Raw genomic sequence first — 27,027 nt, 5'->3', positions numbered from 1 at the left:
GCTCCAGTTGTGGAATACTCTCCCCAGGGAGACTTGCCTGGTGCTTACTCTGGTGTCAGTTTAGTACCAAAGATCTTTTTATTCATTCATGTATTTTAACATATCCACTGAATGTTTTTTATACTGATCTACTATCTGTTGTCTTAGATTTTATTGCAGCTGTTGTTGTTTCATTGTTTTTGTTGTACTATTGTATGACTATTTTTATTGTAAAGCTGATCTGGGAAAGATATATTAATTAAAACAATAAATATAAATAAATAGTACCTGTTGAAAGGATTCTTCCACTTTCACTTCTAGATCTTGAATGTGATTAATAGCTTTGTTAACACATGCAGATGGAGTATTTACCGCAGCACAGCTACGTTGCCTGAAGGGAATGTCTAATGAAATATTTTCATTTACACCTAAAATAATTCAGGATAGGGTTTTTTTTTAAATGCAAGTAATAAATATTGTTAAAGTTTGAAACGTTACAATAAATTTGTGATCTCTACAGAGTCAAACTCGATGTCACTTGGGAGCTCTGTGTTTAGAGCTCCCAACATTTTTTTTGTTCTCAAAAAACAGAAACACCCCTTCCCCATCATTTGGATTAGGGCGATGGTGTGGGAAGGGGATATTAGTTCTTTGCCCCAAGCCAATCCCTTGACAAATCAACCCCCGCAAAAGCTACTAGTGCAATCCTATCCATGTCTACTCAGAAGTAAGCCCCACTGAATTCTATGGGACTGACTCCCAGGTAATAATGTAAAGGATTGCAGCCTTAAGTGTGTACATTTCCCATCTGTGGCTAGCAGCAGCTTGGGGGTAGGAATTAGATTGGGGCTATAACATGGGGGCTAACTTTTAGACTCTTCTCCTCCTGCCCCATATTTTGACTCTGATAAAATCAGGCCCAGCAGGATGCTTTTTGCTATGGGCAGTCTGAAACATGGGGTTCTCACATCAAATCCTGACCCTTTGTTTCAAGATCAGATCCAAATGTGTATGCACGTAATAGTCCAAATGGTATGTGAGTAGCTGTGCCAGATAAGGATGCCCCCTCCCACTAGTGACTGGAGCTATCACCAGTTTTGAAACAGAGCTATGATTATCTGACAGATTCATGCAAACAACCATGGCCGCAGGGCTAGATCATGCTGGGGAACTATGGGGGCAGCATCCATTTGCTGATCCAGGAACTGGGCCACATCCAACATACACAATCAAACTTCTGTTTGTACAGCAGGACTTCCCCTTCTTCCCCTCCCCCCCTGTGCACCCCTAAATCTGCTCTGAAAGGTTCCCAGATTTGGGGATCACATGGGGGGAGGGAGAATCCATTCCACCAGTAGTGTCTGTTCCACTGGTAGATGGACACCATTGGATATAGCCCATCAGTCTTAAAGTATGAATTCTAGCACCAAGATGGGCATAATCAGAAGCCTAGGTCTTCACTTTTCCAGGGGACCCCCTTTTGCAGCACTGCATGGGTTACAAGAGGAGAGGGTGACCCAACTTATCTGTGCTACAGCCAGTGGCTCAGAATAGCCCATGGCCACACTGTGGATCAGGAACAACCTGGGACCAATCAGCAAGATGGACTGGTTCCACGGGTTGGGAATTCCCTCTCTGGTCTACTTCCTGAGAATATTAAGAACCATCATAGTGTCCTGATCCCCAAAAGAGGGATCTTCATAAGGGACCTTGGGAGTGGAGCTTCAAGGCTCCAGCCCAGCTCAGGGGCTGGCATGCCTGCCACACACCCAGTTGGCAGAAAGACTCTATGTTATTAGTACACATCATGGTGGGCCCAACACTCCCAAGATTAATTTTTGTGAACCGCTCAGAGAGCTTCGGCTATTGAGCGGTATAGAAATGAAATAAACAAACAAACAAACAAACATGTTACCGATAGCATGTGGGCTGGGGTGGACAATTGGCCAGATGTTTAGTTCCTCTCCCTATGCCATGCCAAAGCTATGTAAGGTGTAGACAAAAAGGCTGTGGCCAGTTAACCCCCCTCTCCCACCACAAATTGTGACTGTGTGCCCTTATTACCTTCTCCATTTCACTTCCCAATAGGCACTGTGGGTTCAAATAATGATGCCAAATGGAAGATTATGTAAGGGAAATATATATAAAAGATACAACCAAGGTTCTGTCTGTCTGTCTCTCTCTCTCTATATATATATATATACACACGCACGCACACACATATACACGCACACAGTATGTGTGTGTGTATATATATATTTGCGCATATATATATATGCAAATGTTACAAAATCATCCATTTAAATCTGTTTGAAGCTTTTTAGAAAATATAAATTGTACAAAGTTTCAAGAAGAAGAAAAAATACCTTCTGTTTCTTGACTATTATCCTTGGAAGAAAAGGAAAGCAACTCCATTTCAGTCATTGTTGCCCACAGTTCTTTGCAGCCTAGTTAGATTTTTTTATTAAAGGGAGAAGAAAAAGAAGAAAACAGATTCCATATAATGGTTTGGATCCAGATTAAGTCATGTTTTAGCCCCTTGAAATGAATCGGGTAGTTCTGTTCCATTGATTCCATGAGACTAAAGCATGACTAACTTAGTCTGGATTCAACCCAAAATATTCAAAACATGAACATACAGCATTGTTAGTACAATTTATATCTGCAGTTTTTAAAAACAATGGGATTGTCAAGGATTTCTTATTATTTACTAATTATTATTATTATGGCCAGACTTGAAAGAATGGTTATGTACACATGAGATACAAATGAGCACAGTACAGGCATTTTACTTTCAGTTTCCCTGTTGCCATTCTAAGTGCAAAGCAGCTTGTCTTTCAGAAATGGGAACAGCTGCAGAAAAAAGTAAAAGTAAAGCTTGCATGCTGTTCTCTCTCATGTATTTGCAAAAGTAGTTGATCCCAAAGCTGAATGGATGGGGTCCAACATGTTTTATTGTTTGTTTTTATTTAAAACAAACAAAATGTTTGTTTTATTGGACAGTTTGGCAGGAATAGATTAACAAGCTATAAAGTTGCAAAAAAACATACAAACCTGGATATGGATCAAAAGCAAAGTTGCAAAAGCAGTACAATGACAAGTTTGTTAAATAACTCCACATTAAAAACTGCCAGATGAGAAAGTTATCATAAATGAAATTATTCTCTTCACTTCTAGGAACTTTGCATTGCCGTTTTTCTTAACATAGATATTAAGGGGAAACAATAGGATTTACTTCTAGGTTAATATTTTTAGGATTGAAGTGAAAAAATCCATACAATATATCTTCAACCACATGATGCATTTTGCATGCAGTAAATGACATTCAGTAAAACAGAAAAGAGTTGGGAAGAAAATACAGAACATTACTACAGGTGCTTAGTCTGATCAGGTGTACTTTATATAAATGCTTCTACATTCTATTTCACACTTTATTAAATAAAACGAAATAATCAGCAACACATATATGCAATGTTTTAAATTACTTAGTACTTCAAACTACTCTAACAATATAGATCTAAAGACATTAAATATAAAACTAACATTTCAATGAGAAAGTTAGAATTTAGCATTAACAAAATCCTTCCTGAAATGGAAGTCATAATTTCACACAATCGCTTGTAAAAACAATGTTTAAAAAAACAGGTTCAATGTGAAAAATTAGAAGCCACATCCAAATAATGAAAGAGATAACTAACACTACAATAAATCTCACTGTCTATCAGACTTTTCAGAGAAGATAACAATTATATTTTAACCCTGCTCCACAGTTTAAATCATGGTTAAAGAATGGGACAACAACATCCATACATGCTGGTTGGCTTAACTGCACACAGGTGCAGTATCTACCTATGTGCACAGAAGGCAAAGCTCAGTATTTTCTTTTTTATACTGTGTATGCTTATGGCAGTTGTTCTGGTCATGCAAGTCTCCTACCTTGCACAGATCTTTTATATTTCTAATTGAAATACAGTAAATCTAAGAAGATGTTCAGCAGTTGTCAAAAAAACATAAATATGCACAGTGGGATTGCATTTGCGCACATCATTGTCAAAGACTATACAAAAAGTATCCCTGCATTCGAAATACAGCTTGTCAGCGTAAAACAAAAATATTTTTTAAGGTTGGCTTCTCTTTTTTCACCTTGCGTTGACATGTCTTCAGCTTTACCAAATGCTTTACTTTGGCTCTGAATAAATTATATTAGGTCAGACTGTGCTTGCAATGTTTAAACAGTTCTCTTTTCTGTATTTTTTTTTAACTGAGTGGCACACATTAAAACAAAAATTAGATTAAATTATCCTTTTGGGTGACTGAAATATTTAAATATGTTGTACATATTTCAGGATTTGATCATTAATTTTCTTTTAAATTCTCTGCCAATAATTGCTCACTGTTTTAAAGGATCACAGTGATATGTCATTTGTACAAACATATGGAGCAATTATACTTAAACTAAGTTTCAATTTGGAGTTACTAAGGCAACCAGCACATCCAGGAAAAAAAAGTGTGACAAAGGCAGGCTACTCTCTTTGCATCAATGTGCCTTTTGTTAAAAGAAGAATATTAATACTGGTCCATTTCACACAAAAAATGTTAAGATTAGGAAAACGTAAGGAGTTATAGTCCATCTGCAGATGAGAAGAATATTACTCTGGAACTGGCATAACATTTGAAATTATTCACATAGACCCATATATGTGAAAAGGTTAGCTGAGAAGCAGGGATGCTGCAGAAATTAATCAGGCTTGACTTCTAATGTAGACATTGTTGTTGTTGTTCAGTCGTTAAGTCATGTCCGACTCTTCGTGACCCCATGGACCATAGCACGCCAGGCCTTCCTGTCCTGCGCTCTCTCCCGGAGTGTGCACAAATTCATATTCATTGCATCAGTGATGCTCTCTAGCCATCTCATCCTCTGCCGTCCCCTTCTCCTTTTGCCTTCCATCTTTCCCAGCAGCAGGGTCTTTTCCAGGGAGTTTTCTCTTCGCATTAGGTGCCCAAAATGTTTGAGCTTCAGCTTCAGTATCTGTCCTTCCAATGAGCACTCAGGGTTGATTTCCTTTAGGATTGACTGATTTGACCTCCTTGCAGTCCAGGGGACTCGTAAGAGTCTTCTCCAGCACCAGATTGAAAGCAACAATTCTTCAACGCTCAGCCTTCGATATAGTCCAGCTCTCACAGCCATACGTTGCTACTGGGAAAACCATAGCTTTGATTATACGAATCTTTGTTGGCAAGATGATGTGTCTGCTTCTTACTATGCTATCTAGGTTTGCCATAGCTTTCCTCCCAAGGAGCAAATGTCTTTTAATTTCATGGCTACAGTCACCGTCTGCAGTGATCTTGGAGCCCAAGAAAATAAAATCTGTCACTGCTTCCATTTCTTCCCTTCTATATGCCAGGAAGTGATGGGGCCAGATGCCATGATCTTCGTTTTTTTAATGTTGAGTTTCAAACCAGCTTTTGCACTCTCCACTTTCACCCTCAACAAGAGGCTCTTGAGATCCTCTTCACTTTCTGCCATTAGGGTGGTATCGTCTGTGTATCTGAGGTTGTTGATAATTCTCCCGGCAATCTTAATTCTGACCTCTGATTCATCCAACCTGGCATTTCTCATGATGTACTCTGCATATAAATTAAATAAGCAGGGTGACAATAAACAGCCTTGTTGTACTCCTTTCCCAATTTTGAACCAATCGGTTGTTCCATGTCCGGTTCTTACTGTTGCTTCTTGACCCTTGTACAGGTTCCTCAGGAGACAGGTAAGGTGGTCTGGTACTCCGATCTCTTTCAGAATTTGCCAGAGTTTGCTGTAATCCACACAATCAAAGGCTTTAGCGTAGTCAATGAAGCAGAAATAGACGTTTTTCTGGAATTCTCTTGCTTTCTCCATGATCCAGAAAATGTTGGCGATTTGATCTCTAGTTCCTCTGCCTCTTCGAAACCCCGCTTGTACTTCCGGTAGTTCTCGGTTCACATGCTGCTGAAGCCTAGCTTGTAGGATTTTGTCCATAACCTTGCTGGCATGTGAAATGAGCGCAATTGTGCGGTAATTTGAACACTCTTTGGCATTGCCCTTCTTTGGAACTGGAATGTAAACTGACCTTTTCCAGTCTTGTGGCCACTGTTGAGTGTTCCAAATTTGTTGGCATATTGAGTGCAGCACTTTAACAGCATCATCTTTTTGGATTTTAAATAGCTCAGCTGGAGGACTGTCATCTCCGCTAGCTTTGTTGTTAGTAATGCTTCCGAAGGCCCACTTGATTTCACTCTCTAGGATGTCCGGCTCAAGTTCAGTGACCGCACCATCATGGCTATCAGGGACATTAAGATCTTTCCTGTATAGTTCTTCTGTGTATTCTTTCCTCCTCTTCTTCATCTCATCTGCTTCTGTTAGGTCCCTGCCTTCTTTGTCCTTTATCATGCCTGTCTTTGCACAAAACGTTCCCTTGAGATCTCCGATTTTCTTGAAAAGATCTCTATTTATTTATTTATTTATTTATTTATTTATTTATTTATTTCATTTCTATACCGCCCAATAGCCGAAGCTCTCTAGTCTTTCCCATTCTGTTGTTTTCCTCGATTTCTTTGCATTGTTCATTTAAGAAGGCCTTCTTGTCTCTCCTTGCTATTCTCTGGAACTCTGCATTCAGTTGGGTATATCTTGCCCTTTCTTCCCTGCTTTTCGCTTCCCTTCTTTCCTCAGCTACTTGTAAAGCCTCATCAGACAGCCACTTGGCTTTCTTGCATTTCTTTTTCTTTGGGATGGATTTCGTTGCTGCCTCCTGAACAATGTTACGGACCTCCATCCATAGTTCCTCAGGCACTCTGTCTATCAGGTCTAATCCCCTAAATCTATTCCTTACCTCCACTGTATATCCATAAGGGATACGATTTAGGTCATACCTGAATGGTTTAGTGGTTTTCCCTACGTTCTTAAATTTAAGCCGAAATTTTGCAAGAAGCAGCTCATGATCTGAGCCACCGTCAGCTCCAGGTCTTGTTTTTACTGACTGTATGGAGCGTCTCCAACTTTGGCTGCAAAGTACATAATCAATCTGATTTCGATATTGACCATCTGGTGATGTGCATGTGTAGAGTCGCCTCTTGTGCTGTTGGAAAAGAGTGTTTGCTATGATCAGCGTGTTCTCTTGGCAAAACTCTATTAGCCTTTGTCCTGCTTCATTTTGTACACCAAGGCCATGCTTGCCTGTTATCCCGGTTATTTCTTGACTTCCTACTTTAGCATTCCAATCCCCTATGATGAAGAGGACATCTTCTTTTGGTGTTAGTTCTAGAAGGTGTTGTAGGTCTTCATAGAACCGATCAACCTCAGCTTCTTCGGCATCAGTGGTCGGGGCATAGACTTGAATTACTGTGATGTTGAATGGTTTGTCTTGGATTCGTACTGAGATAATTCTGTCATTTTTGAGATTATACCCCAGTACTGCTTTTCCCACCCTTTTATTGACTAAGAGTGCTACTCCATTTCTTCTAAGGGATTCTTGCCCACAGTAGTAGATATGATGGTCACCTGAATTAAATTCGCCCATGCCTGTCCATTGTAATTCTGATTCCCAAGATGTCGATGTTCAATCTTGCCATCTGCTGTTTGACCACCTCCAGCTTACCTTGATTCACTGATCTGACATTCCAGGTTCCTAAACAATATTGTTCTTTAAAGCATCGGACTTTTTTTTCACCACCAGACACATCCACAGCTGAGTGTCCTTTCGGATTTGGCCCAGCCGCTTCACTCTTTCTGGCGCTACTTGGAAATTCCCTCTGCTCTTCCCCAGTAGCATATTGGACACCTTCCAACCTGAGGGGCTCATCTTCCGGCGTCATCTCTTTTAGCCTTGTGATACGTTCCATGGGGTTTTCTTGGCAAGAATACTGGAGTGGGTTGCCATTTCCTTCTCCAGTGGACCACATTTTGTCAGAACTCTCCACCATGACCTGTCCGTCTTGGGTGGCCCTGCACGGCATAGCTTATGGCTTCACTGAGTTATGCAAGCCCCTTCGCCACAACAAGGCAGTGATCCATGAAGGGAAATGTAGACACTGCAGTTCCACTACTGTGGAGAAAGTATCTCAGACCAGCCTTGTGTCCAATTTTATCTTTGGAGTGGGGATTATCAGTTTCTGAAAGTACAGACTCTTGCACATATTACTCAGAGAAAACAATAGGCGGGACAGGATGCACATTTTGCATAGGCTAAAAGATTTGTGTACAAAGACTGCAAAGAGTAGTGATGAAACTGACATGTTCTGTCCCACCCTACCCCACCTTTGCTGTAGATTCAGAAAAGATTCTGCTGCAGAGATGAAACTGGGGTGTCAGTTTGACATCTACTGTGAAGGGCTTTTCCTGACTCAAACTTGCCAATTTCACCGGAGCTTTTCCTGACTCAAGCTTGTCAATTTTCTTTGCAGCAGGAACTAGAGTAGTTTTCCCCAACCTGGTGCCCTCCAGATATTTTGGACTACAATTTCCATTATCCCTGACCACTGGCTATACTGACTGGGGCTGACAGGAGTTATGGTCCAAAACATCTGGGGGGCACCAGATATTAGAGAATGGTTTGCAAAAGTTGCAAAAACAATGGATTAAGTTGACAAGACTTCCACCAGCTAAAGAAATCTCTTCACTGTAGAGGTAAAATTGACACGTCCTTTTTCCAAAACATTTTCAGAGCTTCAGTAAAGCATTATTTGGTTCTTCACTGCAAGGCTACAAAAAATAGAAGTGAAACTGAAATGCTTGAGTCAGGAGGAGCCACTATACAATCAATACCGTTTCCCTAAGTGAAATAGGACAAATAACAAAGGGAGCAAAAAACAATAAATCCCCAGGTCCTGATGGATTAAATATTTTAAGAAGTTCAAAGAGCACTAACCAGATAAATTCATGGAAAAACTGAGTTTACTTATAAACCACTGAAACATAAAACACCACAACAATATACAACCAAAGGTATTATGTTCACCAATGTAATTTTTCTTCATGTTCTGTCATATGAATTCTGATTCCCAAGATGTCGATGTTCAATCTTGCCATCTCCTGTTGTACAGCTGCTCTTTCTATATATTAGGTAATATATGTATAAGTCTAACTCTCTGATGTTTGCTTAATGGTGTTGTGTAATTATTTTATATTTATTAAATATAAATATTACTTATATTTGTTTATATTATATCACTATTTTCATAACAAAAAGGGACAATGTTACATAATTTTGGCAATTCTATACAAATATTGCTTATTTTGTTTCTCTTATTTTTTCATTATCAAAATAGACTATAGACTTTTATACATACATGTCTTATATAGTTATACATGTTATACATGTCTTTGAGGCCAGAGTAATTTCCCAGTTACCCTATGGCATGGAAATATGGGGTGGCAGCAAGAACCTGTCAGATATGGGGCTTATAAAAAATCAGTTTTTGAGATTGCTTCTTTTTATCCCAAGAAACATTGTAGCTGCAGTACTTACCCTGAAAATGGATAAGCTTTCAATCTCCTCCTAAATTATGTATCCAGTGTTTAATTACTGGCCACACATACTGTACATGGTAAGTGCTTGCCTTAACAATGTCTAAGAGAGGTGGCATCCACAGGAACCTATACCTCCCGGCTAGGTTGTATTGGGTGACATCCAACTGTGTCCATCCACCAGTGGAATGGCATCTGCCAGTGGAGCTTTTTCCCGTGATGTGGGTTTTCCAGAAAATTTTGAACTGGAAATTTTTCTAGAAAATGTTCCAATGCATATTACGTTCATTTGCATGGGGTCATTTGCATAGGAAAGTGGTCAGTTTGCATTGGAAAATGTTCTGATGTCAGAAGTTCAGACGTTTTGGCCTACAACTCCCATCATCCCTCACCATTAGCTACGCCAGCTAGAGCTGATAAGAACCATAGGCAAAAACATCTGGAGAGCCACAAGCTGCCCACCCCTGCCCCACAGAGATCTAATTAAAATGTTTTTTAATTTGTTTTAGGTTTTTAAAATATAATTTTATTGTATTATAGAAAATACAAAACTATACAACAATTCGTTCCCTCCCCTTCCACCCCTAGAGTGGGTTGCAAAATACAGAGACCCTCAGGATGCGTATTTAACTTTAAAAATAAAATATAAAATAATATCCAAGCCATAATGATTTATACCTTGCCAGTACCATCCGGCCATGTTCCAATACATTAGCATATTCAATAAATGGTAACCGAACACTACAAAAGAATCATAGTTTCATTGGGCTCTCGTGACCTGTAATTTATATGACAATTTTTTCCATTATTGCTGTCTTCAGCACCACTGTATACCACTCATTCAAGTCTGTAAATTTAAAGTCCTTCCAATGTGATGCTATTACTTTTCTAGCTGCAAATAAAAGATGCAAAATTAGCTCCCTCTGCTTCAAATTCCTATTTACTTCCACAAATATATTCAATAGAGCCAATTCTGAATCCATATGTACTTCTACTTTTACAATCTGGGTGATCACAGTAAAAACGGCAGTCCAGAATTTTTGAGTCTCAGCGCATTCCCTCCACATGTGCTAGTAGGTGCCAAACACTTGGCACCCCCTCCAGCACAAGGGGGAGAAACCAGACTTAATGTGTGCCAATTTTCTAGGAGTCAGATACCAGCCATGTAATAACTTCAAAGACGTTTCCCTAGTTTTGGCTGATATAGATTTATATGGTGGTCTCACCTACACGTTGGCCCAAACAGCATCATCAATTGAGATGACTAGATTAGACTCCCACCAACTCTTCAGTCTGTTACTCTTGCTCTCATAAGAGAAGAAAACTCTCTTATATATGGTGGAAACCATCCCCCTAACACTACCCATATCATTATCCATTAATTTCTCAAAACTAGTTAGACTCTGAACAGCCTGACCCTTCCACTCCCTTGTTAGAGAGGAAAGAATGCATTCGGTGCCTCAGGAACCATGTAACTTCAGGGTTAGCTACTTGTTGCTTAATTTCTGTTAGTGAAAGGGGGATCTTATTTTGAAAGAAGTCTTTCAACTTATACAACCCCCTATCCTTCCATCCTTTAAAACCGCATGTGTCTGTCTCTTTCAAAAAAACTGGATGGAATGGAATCAAAGGGGCAACAAAGGTGAAACCCCTGAGGTCAGAACTGCAGACCTCCTAATCCATATATTAAACAACCAGAGTATGTGAACCCATTTAAGGCTCAATGAAGACATCTAAATTTATGCTTCATAAGTGGGGTGACTGTCAAAGGAACTCCATCTATTTTAACAATCTCTAAAGTGACCCATTGTCTGTTGGGATCCTCCAAAACAAAGAAAACCAGATGCTGCAACTGGCATGCCTCATAGTATAGGAGTAAATTGGGGATACTCCATCCACCCACAATTGACAACTTAAATAATAATTTTTTCCTCACTCATGGTCTGCTGCCAAAAATAAACACATTAAGTTGTCTCTGCCATAACAGTAACTGCGCTCTCTGTACAGTAAGCGGCAAAGTTCTGAATAAAAACAATAGTCAGGGAAAGGCCATAGCTTTTACCGCTGCTAACCTATCCATAATAGATAAGATCATCTTTCTCCATCTATGTTCATATGCTGAAATCAATTTCCAGACCCTACTATAATTTGCATTACATAACTTATTCAAATTCTTAGTGATTGTTACACCTAGATACCGGTATTTAGAATAACTGACTGTTATCTCTAAGTATTTCACCACTTCAGATTGTTCCTTCAGACTTACATTATAAAACCTTACTTCTGATTTTCTGAAGTTGACCTCTACTCCAGCTACCTTCTGAAATTTAAGTAGTTCGGATTTTAAAAACTGTGATGCCCTACCTGGTTGAATGGTAGTAATCACCATATAATCTGCATAGAACCCAAGTTTATACTCCTCTCCACCCACTTGCAGCCCTGGGATTGCCACATTCTGAGACAGTTTCCTTGCCAATGGTTCTATCACCAGTTCAAGCAAGAGGGGGAGAGGGGACAACCCTGTTTTGTTCCATGCCCAAGTGTAACATAATTTGAATCCAAATTATTTATTCTCAGTTTAGTCCAATTTCCAAATATATCTCTTTTATTATATGAATAAATTGGGAGCCAAATCTCATTTTTTGGATTAAGCCAAACAAAACATCCCATTTTGCACAATCGAATGCTTTAACTACTTATATCTTAAAAACCCACCAATGGAGTCTTATTCATTTTATTATAGTGTATGATATTTAGCAGCTTGCGAATGAGATCAGTAATCTGTCGGCGAGGAACAAAACTGGCCTGCTCTAAGTGGATATAAGCACTCACTATCTGCTTCAATTTATTGGCCATCACCACAGTAAAAAATCTTATAATCCACTTTCAATAATGCGATTGGTCTATAGAATTCAACCAATGTAGGATCTTTAAATGGTTTTGAGATGGTCACAATTTTAGAATGCCTCCAGGTCTGGGGTAAAGGATCTCCTTGGAGAATATCATTAACCATATGGGGAGTTACCAATTCCTTGGTGCTTAAAAAAAAAAGAGCTGAAAAGCCATTGGACCCAGGAGCTTTATAGGGTTCCAATTTCTTTAACACTTCAAGGATCTCCTCTAAGTCAATCTGAGCATTTAACATTTTTCTACCTGGGGCAGACAATGATGGAAGAGATGCTGAATCCAAATATTCATCTATACCTGCTACAGAAGGGGATGGAGAAGTATACAAATTCATATAAAATCCTTGAAACTCCTCACAAATTTGGTGGGTTGAATAGTAGGAGTCCCCTTTTTTATCACGTAAACAATGTATCCTCGCCTTGTCTCTTTTTCCTTAAGCGATTTGCAATAAGCCTCGAACTCCACCCTCCATGCTCATAAAATTTTTTGCTGCAAATAAATTAAATTAATTGTGGTCTTGTCTAACTCAAGAACCTCCAGTTCTTTCCTCTTCTGATCATACAGTACAAACATTTTTTTAGGTCCTGACTGATTAAATTTCTTAAGATATGTTTCTGCCTCTACCTGTAATCTTTCCCTATCTAGGGAGACCCTCTTTTTAAGCATTGCCTTTTCCTTAATTCCTTCTCTCTTACCACCGCCTTCATGTCCTCCCATAGGACTGTGGAAGAGACATCTTCCATATTATTCCCTGCAAAATAATTGACTAGGGCCTAATGAATGGCTTCTCGGGCTGACTGATTACTAAGTAAAATGGACTAAATAACCATGATGGGGAGTATACAGCCAAATAAGAAAAGTTTAAATCCATAGTAACAGGGGCATGATCTGAAACCTTAATAAGCCCTATATCGGTCTTGCCCACCAACTGCAACAAAGAAGGGGAGACTAGCAAATAGTCCATCCTTGACTGTGATTGATGCTTTTGCTGATTGGTGGGTGAAGCTTTTATCCCTTAAGTTCAATTCACCCCACACATCCTTCACACCCACTCCTCGAATCCTCCTACGAGCGTCAACTGATCCTTAAAATACTGTGTATAACCTTGTAAATGGGGCTCTTGATTCCACTCATTGCAACGCAGATCTCTAGACCCATAAATTCCAGTTGAAATTGGCCTCCAAAATCAAGCCCCTTTCCATAAAGCATCTCAACTTTTAAAATACTCTACCAAGGAACTTCATCTGTCCCCTATTTGGTGCATATATTGATCCCAGTGTGAAAGATCTTGTAGCTTCCTTTTATTTGTATTAGTAAACAAAGCTTTAAAAAGTACCCTATGTTAATTTTTTTGTCCAACTATACCACAAGAATTTGACCTGAAATATTTGAAAAGCAAAATGAATGTGATTTAAATGTTTTATTATGTACAAGTTTTAATTGGAATACTTGTAAAAATGTAAAGACAATAGCATATACTTCCCTTATATTGTTTAAATTTAAGAAAAAAACCAGTGGTCCTGAAAACTGTTGAAAAACTAGGGGCACAATCCTTAGGTGGCTGGGGAATCGTGGCCGGATGGGGAATGCTGGGAGTTGTAGAACTTTTTTTTGGTCTAAACATGCATAGGACTGAGCCTTAATTAATTTTAGCAACCCCAAAAAATGTGCATGATATGCTGACAAACACTCATCTATTTCAACAGAGTTAACTCTCTTCCACCGAGGTTGTTGGAGCACCCTCAGTTTTATTGTCAGTACTTATTAGTTCCATTTCACTCTGAGACATGTGTGCATTTCAGTGACATGTATGTATTCTCTCATATACTTGCTAAGAATAATCACCTGAAAAACATTACAACTTTGAAACTGCCAAGCTTCCCTAATATTGTATTTGCAATTGGCGTACATTTATTTTTACTAATGAACTTATGAAACGGAAAATGTTCTGCAGAAAAATAAAGAACTGGAAATTTTTCCACTGGAAATTTTCTGCCCCACATCACTGATGGATTCCCTCTCCCCACTGCAGCACTCATGTTCTTTTTTATATGCTGGGCAGGGGAAGAAGTGGGTGTTCTGTTGTTAAATACTATTACGCCTGTATTTTTCCCTTGTTGAAATTGCACAGAAATTTTGAAGAGCAGTAAATATTCAAGTGCCAAAGAAAAGCAGACTTCTTTAGCCCGCCTCCTCAAATTCATTATATTGCATGGAACTGAAGTGTTTTTACCTGTTAAATTCCGTTTTGAAACTGGATTGTCTCTTTATTCGAAAGCATTTTTCAATAACGCAAACCTTCAGTTTATCTGATGGCTCCAGCTTGGTGCTTAACTGTAATCATAAAACAAACACCTGATTAAACTTCATAATTTTTAACACAGAAGGAAAATTTAATGGGAAATGCTAGGAGTTGTAGGACTGCTTTCTGTCTAAACATGCATAGGACTGTGCCCTTACATAGTCTTAAATAGTCTTGTCTAATATAGCACCTGGTTGGCCACTGTGAAAACAGAATGCTGAACTACATGGACCTTTGATCTGATCCAGCAGGGCTCTTCTTACATTCTTATGACTGAATTTTCTCATAATTTCCACCATGAGCTACCACCATATATCAACATGAATTATTTATCTTTGAAAAAATTAAAACTTCTAATATTGCATGAAATTCTATATGTGATCAATAATCTACTGATCCTCTTCTGTACTGATTCAGTAGTCAACTACTCCCACAATTAACTGTATGGTTTTCCAGCAATCACTTCCATCCCACAGTTCTTATTAAGCCATCTTCTGCCGTATACCTTTGTATCCTATACTTTCTCCCTAAAATAGTATTATCAGATTAAAAAAGAAAGTAGAGTTAATCTGGACTTCTAAAAATTGATCACTAAAGGAAAACCATGTTGTTTCAACATTAGCTAAAAGGACGGTGCACAATTGTTGGCATTGCAGAGATAATTATGAGATGGATCCTGAAAGGACACAAAGGACTGGCCCACCTGCAGACCACAGAGGAATACAAAACCCTAAACGTCATGTCTCTGTTCTCTAGGTGGTTTAAATTCTACTCAATAGGAATATAATGGAGCATCTGAAAAAAAAGATGACACACAATTTCCAGTTCTGAAACTGCACCACACGTACTATACCTTGCCAAAGAATATGAGGAGAAAAAGAAAAGGAAACGGGGGGGGGGGAGATGCCGAACTAGCAACAAGGGGCAAACATTTATTTATCAGGGTAGGGGAATTATTCCACTTTCCTCATAGAGACTCAAAGTGGCTTACAGTACAGAGGGCATCAAATAATATGAATAGTATGCTTCTACTTTAACTAGGTTGAAACTTTTCTCATGCTTTTGCTGACATTCCAGGTAAGTTGTTAGAGCCTGATGTTAAGCATGTTTACATGGAAACACCTATATTAAATTATCCTTGCTTTCTAGTAAGTGTGCTTAGGATAGCTATTTTTCCCGGGTGCAACTGCGCACTGCTTTTGCAAATACATTTTCCCAAACCCACATTTGCTGAGTTAATGTGAGTGCAGAGGCAGGGGAGAAGCATTTGTAGGGGAGAGTCAGCAGGTGGAAGGGAACAGAGCCTTCTCCTTCCTGAAGTTATCTGTTTTCTCCTGAAAATTCCCTCCAGGCCATTCCCCACCCCCACCCCCGGTAGTATGCCTATTTCTGATCTTGAAGTTGAGCTAAGGAAAAAATAGGCTGACCCCTGAGAGGGCATTTGCAGTGGAGAATCAGGAATGGGGAAACACTATCCCCTGCCACCTGCTGATTGACCCTCCCAAATGTTCCCCCACCCCATTTATGAGGTGAATGTAGATTTGGCAACCGCATGTTTCCCTTATAACCTTAGTTCTGCCCCCAGTGACACTGCAATTAGCTTTATCCACTACTGTGTGGCAGCTGAAGAACTCACGTCAGGTACCATAACAAACTTTATCAATATTGCCATTTGCTCCAGGACAACTGTGGCAGATGAATGACAGATGCCTTTCCCACCCCTACCTCAGTGCTCCCCAAATGATCCAACACAGACTGCCAAAGCCAGGCTGATTGCTTCCACCTAGCTACCAGGCCCTGTCAGTTCTCATGGAATTCCACCATCCATCAAGGTGAATAACCAATAAATAATAAAAAGATGGTGGTAGTTAGAAATGCAGTCTTATCCACCCCACCCCCAGATCAGCACAAGCTCAGTCCATGCACCTGAGTTGCAGGAGACAGCAGTGTGCAGACACTTTGAACTGGCATATGGAGAAGTAGCAACAATCATTCCGTATCAAATCTTAATGCACTAGAAATTCTGCAAATAACAATTTCAGGGGCTGCAGATTGTTAGTACCTTTCAGATAGCAACTGGCAGTTGCAGTCTATACTGGATAGGAGCACCTAACCTCTATTGCTTTAATGTTTTGAACCCTTTGAACATTTTATGCCAGGGCAGTCAGCTCCACAGGCTTCCAGTCTGTTTCCAGACCCAATTCAAAGTGCTGGCGTTAACCTTTAAAGCCCTGAACACCTTGGGCCTAGGTTGCCTGAAGGATCGCCACCTCCCATATATTCCTACCTGGACTGAGGTCATTGCCAGAGCCCAGAGGCCCTACTCTGAGTACCATCACCAAGTAAGATTTGCGAGATGGCTATGAAAAAGATCAGACCTTCTCTGTGATAGCACCCCAGGTGTGGAATACCATCCCTAGAAAAACTTACCCGGTGCCTATTTCATACCCTTTTTTGGTGCTGGTTAAAACCATAAGGTTTAGGAGTCCTTTAACGGGTTTTTGTATGTGTGGCATTTTAAAGTTTGAAGACTAGTCTGTTTAATTTTATTGCTTAATATTTGTTTTGCATTTACTACTTTAATTGTACTTTTACTGTTCATATTATATTTTAACGACTTTTTAGGTATGCAACTTGGAGAATTTCAATTATGGGGTGGCATAGAAATATCACAAATAGAACCTAACAAGCAATTTCCACCACAGGTTGATCACTGTGGGATTTTGCTGGACAGAAGTCCATTTATGTGGGGTTATCCATTTTCCACTCACTGTAACCCTGGTGAGTGGCACCTTCGGCTGAACGTGAGTAATCCCAGATCACCCAATGAGCTTTGTTGTTGATAGCAGTGATTTGGCCCCAGGTGGCCCTGGTCCAAGTCCCAATACTAACAAGTTGAAATATATAGTATGAGACAGAGCTACAAGTCTAGGTCCCCAGTTTGAATCATGTCTCAGCCATGAACTCACTAGGTGGCATTTGGCAAGCCACTCTTTCCCAGGCTCAGCCCTCACATCCACAAGACAGGGGATATAATAATATTGACCTGCCTTACACTATAAAGTTACAGGGTTACTGTAAGGATTACAACTAGAGAATCCACGTGAAGCACTTTGAACACTTTACATGCTATACATATGTTGTCATATTATCTAGATGATGATGATGACACAAAGGTGGATGCAAGAATGAATCCACCAAGATAGTCTGCAAATTGGAAGCATGCATTTGGGCAATCGCCAAGCACCTCTGATCTAAAGAGCCTCTTGTTGAGGGTGAAAATGGAGAGTGCAAAAGCTGGTTTGAAACTCAACATTAAAAAAACGAAGATCATGGCATCTGGCCCCATCACTTCCTGGCATATGGAAGGGGAAGAAATGGAAGCAGTGACAGATTTTACTTTCTTGGGCTCCAAGATCACTGCAGACGGTGACTGTAGCCGTTAAATTAAAAGACGCTTGCTCCTTGGGTGGAAAGCTATGGCACACCTAGACAGCATAGGAAGAAGCAGAGACATAACCTTGCCCACAAAGGTCCGTCTAATCAAAGCTATGGGTTTTCCCAGTAGTAACGTATGGCTGTGAGAGCTGGACTATAAGGAAGGCTGAGTGTGGAAGAATTGATGCTTTCGAACTGTGGTGCTGGAGAAGACTCTTACGAGTCCCCTGGACTGCAAGGAGGTCAAATCAGTCCATCCTAAAGGAAATCAACCCTGACTGCTCATTGGAAGGACAGATACTGAAGCTGAAGCTCAAATATTTTGGCCACCTAATGCAAAGAGAAAACTCCCTGGAAAAGACCCTGATGCTGGGAAAGACTGAAGGCAAAAGGAGAAGGGGACGGCAGAGGATGAGATGGCTAGATAGCATCACGGATGCAATGAATATGAACTTGAGCACGCTCCGGGAGAGAGCGCAGGATGGGAAGGCCTGGCGTGCTATGGTCCATGGGGTCACGAAGAGTCGGACACGACTGAACGACTGAACAGCAACAACAAGCACCTTTGGGAAGGCGATCCCTCCCAAAGGAAACATCTGGCAGACCAAGGCATGGTTCTTGGGGCTCCGACCCTTAAGTTATCAAGGGCAGGAGGAGGCCACGCAGGTAAAGACTGACGGTACAGGAAGAAAGAGCGCTCCTCTGACGTCCAGAAGAGGTTTCCGGAAGAGAAGGGGCGGAGCTGCGCGACCCCGGTCTCATCCGGCGCCTCTGCTAGGCCGGCCGCATGCGTTGTCCCGCTGTCGTCCCGCCATGGCATCGCGGCCAGCTTTATCTTTGCGGCCGCGCAACTTTCTACTTGTTCTTCCGCGCAGGCGCGCTTGCTCCGCCCTCCCCGGGGCTCCCCTCCTCGTCCTTCCTCCGCGGCGGGAAAGGCCGCGCGAGCCCTCCGCCTCCCCCCTTCAGCGGGCGCAGTCACTCACCAGCCCCAATCCGGCTTCACGCCTCTGGATTCAGCCTTTCTCCCCCTCCCCACTCGCGGCTAACCGCCGCGCGTTCTTTCGGCTGGAGTTCGTTACTCCCGTCTCCAGGGCAACGGCGGCGGCCTCCTCGAAGGCGCGTGTGTGCTGCTGCACGGCAACGCAGCGCCCCGCTCCCCGCACGCGCGTAACGACCCCTCGGCCTTTCCCCTGGTGCCCTTTAAACGGCCGCAACGATTTCTCCCAAGCTCCAGATTCGTTGTAGCTTTGGCAGTGTTTGCCATGATGTTAAAAACCGCCGGAAAGGACGTCTAGCGCATGCCATGCCATGCCGCTGCCGCTAGACCGCGGACAGACGCTATTAAGGCATGTCGCATTGTTTGCCTGTATAATTTAGAGGCTGATCTCGTGGTGTGTCATGTCATTTATATTTTGGATACCGCACAGAGGAGAAAATGTTTGGCTTTGCCCTGCTGTATGTTTGGGGGCAGGGTTCTAGATAGAAATATGCATTTAGCCTTGAAGGCTAAATGGCACTGTGGATTAGTGCATAAGCCTTCCACGTTTAGAAACCTATCGCTTGCGTGCACACAAACCCACACACATTTTCAGGTCACGAGAAGCAACCTCTTTTATTATGTAAAAATCGACATACTGTGCCTAGATGTGGAAGTGTGTGGAGACAAAGTGTGTTGGAATACTTGTAGTTACATCCTCCTGGCAGCACAATCCTATACGCGTCTACTCAGAACAGAAGTCACTGAGTTGAATGGGGGTGTACTCCCAGTTAAATGGGTATAGTAATACAGCCCGAGTTGTCTTTATGAAGCTTAAAACAGCAAAGAGGCTTGTGCTGCCTTGAAGACTGCTACCACATTTATTTTGTGGCAGAGCCTTCTGTAAGCTAGAGGCCACTTCATTTCATTGATTTGTACCCGCCCTTCTACCAAGAAATGGCACTCAAGGCAGCTTACCATCATAGATAAATAAAACAGTGATTAAACAACAATAAAACAAATACGTTAAAAATACAATTAAAACAACAACAGTAACAGAACAGCACCCAGCCCAACTGACCTGCTTACACACCAAAGGCCTGCTTGAATTTTAAAAAGTCTTTGCTTGCTAGCAGAAGGACAAACGTATGAATTGACCATCTTACACCTTTTCTTGCAGTGTTATTCAGTGGTATTTAAAAAGAATTGGTTAATATTCAGGTTTTAATTAAATTAACCACAGGGTCTCAGGGTAGTGTTCTGCAGAATGACTGAATGAAAATGAGAGAAAAAACAGTTGGCAATTTTGAAATGAGGCAGAGGGAGAAAGAGCTGGAACTGGGAGCGCAGCCAGTTGGGGACACAGGATTTGTCACGTGCTATAGGGGTCCCTGTTTGCTTTTACTAGGCTTATATGTAAAAAAAGCGGTACTGCCATTTGCTCCAGGACAACTGCAGGTGGTGACCCTTGTCTCATCCAAAGGGCATTAAACCATAGGAGCTCCTCACCACTCAGGGAAATACAAGCGCTTAAAAATAATAATACACCAAGCAAAGAGAAATATAGTGAAATTCCTTACCAAGCGCTAATGTTGGTTCAGAAGTACTTGTTTTCTTGTTCAAAGAGAGAGGGCACCATTCAGCATAGAGTTAGGTCATAGTGAGCTTCCATTAAAATCTGAGACCAGTCAAATGCCTTCTTCTGTTTTGAGCTGAAACTTCAAACAAGCTACTTGACTGCATTTTCTTAAAATAAAAAACCTTCATTTCTGCTGAGGCTAGATGGATCACCTGAAGAGTGGACCATCCTAGTGTTTCCTCCCTCATGTTCACAGGAACTAAACATTCTCCATGTATGGGCGATTTTTGTGTTTGTTTTATGTAAATAAAACAATTTTGATTTCAATACTTTCAAATCATTTATTTATATCCAGTTGTATCATTCTGCTGAAAGAAGCAACCCATAGTTTTATACTGTTAATACTGTTTATTTATACTGTTTGCTGATATGGTTTTTCTAAAAGTAGTGTTTGCTTCTTGCTTTATTGTTAGGACTATATTTTAGGTTTTTTGTGATTATATTTCTTTTTATTTCATATGTCGCATTATGCATGAATTGTCAGAGAACATGAGATGTAAATATCAAAGTATTATAAAGTGCCTGAATTTTTCTAAGCATTGTAGATAAGAGACCCAGTTTGCACATCACACTAATTCCTGGGTTGTTTAACCCAGAAATTGGTGGGGCCATGTGGCAATGAGCAAGTGCACTGCCTCCTGTGTGCTTGTCACTTCTACTTTCAATCAGCTATAATGAACAACCCAGGAATGCCCCATTGCTGGGTTATTTTTGTGATGTCCAAATTCAGAACTTGTGATGTCCAAATCCAGAGTGGTTGCTTAACCCCTAAATAACCCAGAGTTCAGGATTCGGATGTCACAATAACAACCCAGGAACAGGATGTTCCCGGGTTGTTCCTTACAGCTGCTTGAAAGCAGAAGTGATGCATGCACAGGAGGCAGTGTGTTCGCTCACTGTTGCATGGCCACAATTAACTAGGGGTTAAACAACCCATAGTTAGCCATTATGTGCGAACCAGGTTATTGAGAAATAAGACAATTCTTGCCCACAGACTCACAATCTAAAGGACATGATACAAAAGGAAAAAGGAATGGGGAGAGAAGAAGCAAGCAAGCATTGGAGCACTCCTTCTCTGGAGGGCCAGGTTGGTCTCCCCTTTGCCATGATGTTCTTCCTGGAAGGCAGAGGCTACAGCCTCCCAGTGGTCCTTGGTCTTCTGGCTATGAGTCCAGAGTGTACAGTTCTCCAGTCCCAAGGCAACTGAGTTGAAACTGAATGTTGTAGCAAAAGTTTAAACTAAAGCTTTAGGGTACAATCTTGCTCTTAGAAGGCAGGATTTAACAGCATTTGCAAGCTCTTCCTATTGGAGTATCCCACACCCTGCATACATACAGTCTGCATGCCAATGGCAGGAGACAGTGGTGTATGGCCTTTGCTCACTGCCCGAAAGGAAGGGTGGAGATTAGGAAGCTGAACTCCCAATGAGTTGGACGGGAGTACGGAGAAGAGAGCAGTTTTGCTTCTTGTTCCAACGTGTGTGAGGGTGGACCTCACTGTCCAACTACTGCTGCTAAGTGGCAGACCATGGAATGCGCAGGGAGAAGGGTGACCCAGCTCACTTGCTCGTCTCCATTCTCCCTTGCTTAACTGCAGAGCCTCCATTTCTTGCTGTCTACACAGAGACAGTTCTTGAAATCAGTTTTATATTTGCAAGGTCAAAAGGTCACTTTGAAAAAGAGTTGTGCCACATTCTGATTCTCATTAACATCCTGATAAATTGCTTACCTTTTTGCATGACATAAAGGAAACAATAATGAGCACAATACACCAAACTTTTGTGTAGCTCCCATTAATTTCAGTGAGTCTTGTGTGGGAAAACTTCCCCATTCAAATTTATCATCAGACAATTCCTTCTTTTTAAGTTACCTGTATCCTTTATATAAGTCAAGGGTTTCTCCCTAATTCATAGTAAAATTCTATGAGAGTAATTTGCACAGTATTCTATAACAGACAAAATATTGTGTGTATACCTCAAATGTTACCCATGATGACTTGTCTTAAAGGTAGCTTCCATTATAAAATAATAATTTTCTCTTTGTTTCTAGGTCCCACATACTTATTCATGTGACAAATCTTTCCTTTACATTTGTCCCTGTTTTACTGGCAGCACAGAATTCTATTTTTGGCATCTACTGAAGAATTAAGATCATGAGCTTAGGAACTGAGGAAAGTTCTATGTTAACTTTGAGACAAGTTACAATGTTACTAAATATTGTAGGTATGTGCATATATCTGTATTTCCTTGTTCTGGCAACTATTGTGAGGCAAAGAGGAGGATGGCAAATATAATGTATCATGAAAGTTTCCCTATTACACTTTATACGTAAGCAGAATTCAAGACAATATATAATGCTTCCAGATACCTTCTTTCGTGATTTTTTTTATCACGGCAATCCTATGCATGTCAACTCGGAAGTAAGCTCATTGGGTTCAATGGGACTTACTCTAGGTAAGTGGATATATGATTCCAGCCTAAGCGATCATTCTAAGAGAGCACTAAGTAGTTGTTTGAGTCATCGTCTTGCAGTGATAGTGGAAATAAAGAGATGAGACAACTGTGTTGGATGGAAAATGGGCCACATTTATTTAAATTATTAACCAAAATCTGCAGAAGGGAGGGCAACTGATTGTACAGGAGGCTAACTCACTCCATTCAGGTCAGGCATCAGCCTATGAATGATTAAGGCAATACACCCTGCCTTCAGACAGGATTGGGTCAGGTATTTCCACTTTTTAATTACGGTATTAAGCCACACCTTCCAATGTGGAGGGCAGCCTTCCTGGATCACCAATCCCCAGTGCCACACAGCTCCAAGTGAATGATTCAGGTTAGCTCCAGAAAACATCCTTACCCTGCCACTAGGCCATACAGCCCTAAGTGAACAAGTCTCAGGAATGGCTAATCACTATAAAGGTGCCTCAGTGTGCTCACCGATCCCTAATCCTACCTGTCACTTCCTGCACATCCCTGCCACAGGAGAGGGGCAAATGGAGTATGAACCCTCTACTCCACCTGCCAAGGAAGAATTCCTGCAGTCCCTTCTGCAGATCAACGAGGAACTATCACTTACCCAATTTGGATAAATGAACCCCGTCGGCCCTATACAGTTTCACCTTGGAAAAAAGAATGTTTGGATAGGACAAAATCCTTCCCACCATTGAGAGCTAAACATATATTTGTTAACTTTTTTCCTAGTGTTGTTTAAACTTCTAGGGTTTCTAGCTCCCCTCCAAACCCTGTGAGGGAGCATATTTGACCTCATAATATGAACTCCAGGCCATAGCCGATGAATCTTCTCAAAATCTGACCAGATTTGCAAAATCAAGGCCTTGACGTTCCCGTCACCAAGATCGTTCCCTCCGAAATGAACAATCAAAACTTGTGCTGGGGGCTCTCACATAGCCAGTTTGCATTAGGGTGTAAATCAAACTCTCCCATCTCATGCCACACTTGCCAAGCCATTGTACAACTGCAAACAGGCTAAGACCAAGCTGTGTTCCAATTGAGGTTCTTGTCACATGTTGACTGGCCCAGAAGACCATACTATGGCCACAAATCAACACCTTCTCTTGCTCGGCTCCCCTGCAGTGCTCCGCAGGAAAAACAAGAGTCAGACCAAAAACTCCACCCCAACTTCAAAACTGAGGAAATGGGCAACACAACTCCAAAATGCATCCGATCACCATCTACCCACAGCTCTTATGTTCTGATCATCAAAACCTGCATGTGATGCCATGGAGGCAGCCCCAGTTCTAAATGAATGCTTGCCAAAATTGGAGCAGCTCAGTTGAATTGCAGTTAATGCCTTTTGTGACACTCTCCCAAACTGGTAACATGTAACCGGTGCCCTGGATTTATGACAAAAGAGGGGGCCCGACTCGGTGCCCCTGACAGCCATGAATTTCTTAAGGGCAAGCACTAGGCAAAGCTCTGGAATGGATGACTGATGAAGGTAATTGTGGATCCTTTCCATTTATGATCAGTCTTGGAATACCTAAGTCGAATTGAAACACGTGAGTCAACTATATACAAATCCTGGACTTGCAATGCCCTCTCCATAGGTTTTGCCTTTGAATCTGCCAAAAGTTCCCCAATACAAAAGCCCCCCAAAAGGCAGTTAAAGCTGTTACATGAAAAAGCAATGATTCATATGGGGAAAAACAAGGAATTCCATTGTACGATGAGACACCCCCCCCCCCAAATCTCAGGAGATATAAGTAAACATGTATCCCTAATTGGAGGATGATCCTGGGCCCTTCCTTCCAGCATCTTCCTGACCCTAAAGTCAGATGTATGATCAAAAAAACCCTGGCTCTTGGCAATAAAAGCCAATCCAGCCAGCTTACCTTTCAAAATATGATAGGTAAGACCTCGCCTATGAAGTTCAACACAAAACTGAAGCAAATGAGGCACTGGAATAGGCTATGTATGCCTCAGGTGATTGCAGGTTCTAAAATTGTAGAACTTTCTATCTGCTTTGAGATTACTGGATCAGGTACTGGGGGCCAGTAATTTCATGAATGCCATTTCTGCCTCTCTTTGCCAAGATCCCACAGAAACAAGGCCATCAGGTCTGGGTGATCCAATGCCACTGAGGCCAAGTCCTGAAACCTGCGCATCAGATTCTGTGATAATGCATCAGCAATAGAATTGTTAAGCTCAAGGACATGACGTGCCATGAACAAGATATTAAAATGTAGGCATTGGCTGGTAAATGCCGTAATTGAACCCATCACTCTAGGATTTCTAGATGTGAGGAATTCACCACTTGGAGGGTAGCCTGATTGTCACACCAGAAATGAACAGAGGAATTGAGCAGGAGTGCACCCCACAGATATACTGCCACCAATATGGGAAGAAAACTCAAGAAAAGTGAGGTCCTTGTATTCCTAGGAAGGTAAGCATGGTCACTGGACCTTGTTTTCTCCACTGCCAGGGGAACACCAAGCTGCCCTACCAAATTTGAAAATTCCCCCATAAGCCTAGGGCATTGCCCGCAAATAGAAAATCGTCCAGATAATGGACTACAGAAACTGTACCCGTTCATCTCCAGTGTCCAGTCCAAGAAAGTGCTGAAGCATTCAAAGGTGGCACAAGAGATGGAGCAACCCATCTGCAAAACTGATGATCCTTCTTAATCCTATCATGGTCTCTATCCTCCCCTTTCTCCTTTTCTTTCATTTCTTGCTCCCTAAAGAGGAAGGAGAAAACATCCACAAACTCGTCCTTTCAAATGTTCTCCTTGGTGGCTGGGAATAGGTGGTAACCCAGTGGAGTAGAGGTCTTCCCATTATGCACTTCAGCATCTTTGTTGGAAGTATAGGGATCATGTTGTACTGGCTGATTGGAAGTTACTGATGTTGCTTCTATGGCCACCAGGGGCACCGGTTCAACCACTGGTGTTGGTGTCACCACCACCATCTCTGGAGGTGTGTGTGATGTTTGTGTACCCATCTCGGGTCAATTCGGAGCGGGAGTTGTGTTCGGCTGCCACACCTCTGCACAAGCTGCTGGCGCAAGCTCTTGCTAATTAATGGGATTTGCAGAGGACAAATCCTGCCCCATGGGCCCCCCTGTATAAACAGGTGGTGAAAATGGCTGAACCTGTGCTGGGACCCAAAAAGGAGGACTCCAGGGAGGGAAAGAACACCATCCAGGCCAACCCCTAACTGAGTAGATGATTATGCTCAGCTGTGGGAGTCTCAACAGGAGTCGGTGAGGACGAGCGTCTGGTCTCTGTCTGGGCAACACAAACCAGTCTTGGTGTAGATGTTGAGGGACCAGTTTCTTCTCCAGTGCAGCTAGCCAAACTGAAAGGTCAGACCTATCATTTATATGCTCTGCTTGTGGACCTACCTTTGTGCCTAGACCTGCTACCCTGTTGTGTATTGGCCTGTTTGTGGCTCTTGGCCAAAGCTTCTATGGCCTTCAGATGGGACATGAAAAGTACCCTACCCACCTCCTCCTCATCATTAGTTGAAGACGAGGCTGGGGGTGGGGGTGTTGCTGGGCAGATTTCACATGAGGGAGTTTACCCTTTTTTATTTCTGTGACCCTTCTTGGTGGGCATGTTATTTACACAACCCTGACCCATGGGTAAGATCCAATGCCAAATGTCAGAACTGTACAGGCCCAACTGATGGGCCTGAAGAACAAGCAAGTATAGAGCTCCCAAGGCCTCCGGGCCCTCTTGGGCCTGCAAGGGAGTCGCAAGAATGCCGAGGCCCACAAGGCCAGCAAATGCAGGTTGTTTAGGCCTGCGTAAGCAAACGCCTTCTGC

The 27,027-nt window shown here is 41.6% G+C and overlaps 1 protein-coding gene across 2 annotated transcripts in view; it reads right to left on the bottom strand.

Annotated features, from left to right (window-relative positions):
* CCDC178 (coiled-coil domain containing 178) overlaps positions 1–19,007 on the bottom strand; it is a 246,907-nt gene extending 227,900 nt beyond the window's left edge. For both annotated transcript variants that reach the window (XM_084848088.1, XM_084848089.1), the window contains exons 1-4: positions 18,692–19,007; positions 14,622–14,722; positions 2,346–2,426; positions 268–407 (exon numbers count right to left, since the gene is read on the bottom strand). In XM_084848088.1, coding sequence (XP_084704214.1) covers positions 268–407; positions 2,346–2,403 — 198 coding nt within the window. In that variant the 5' untranslated portion in view covers positions 2,404–2,426; positions 14,622–14,722; positions 18,692–19,007. The remainder of the gene's footprint in view (positions 1–267; positions 408–2,345; positions 2,427–14,621; positions 14,723–18,691) is intronic.
* Positions 19,008–27,027: the final 8,020 nt, after the last annotated feature.

The sequence above is a fragment of the Heloderma suspectum genome, chromosome 4 (genome assembly GCF_057233095.1).
Source record: "Heloderma suspectum isolate Gila_16-S chromosome 4, 16-S_ref, whole genome shotgun sequence".
Taxonomy (NCBI): domain Eukaryota; kingdom Metazoa; phylum Chordata; class Lepidosauria; order Squamata; family Helodermatidae; genus Heloderma; species Heloderma suspectum.
This window is presented reverse-complemented; position numbering and strand designations above follow the sequence as displayed.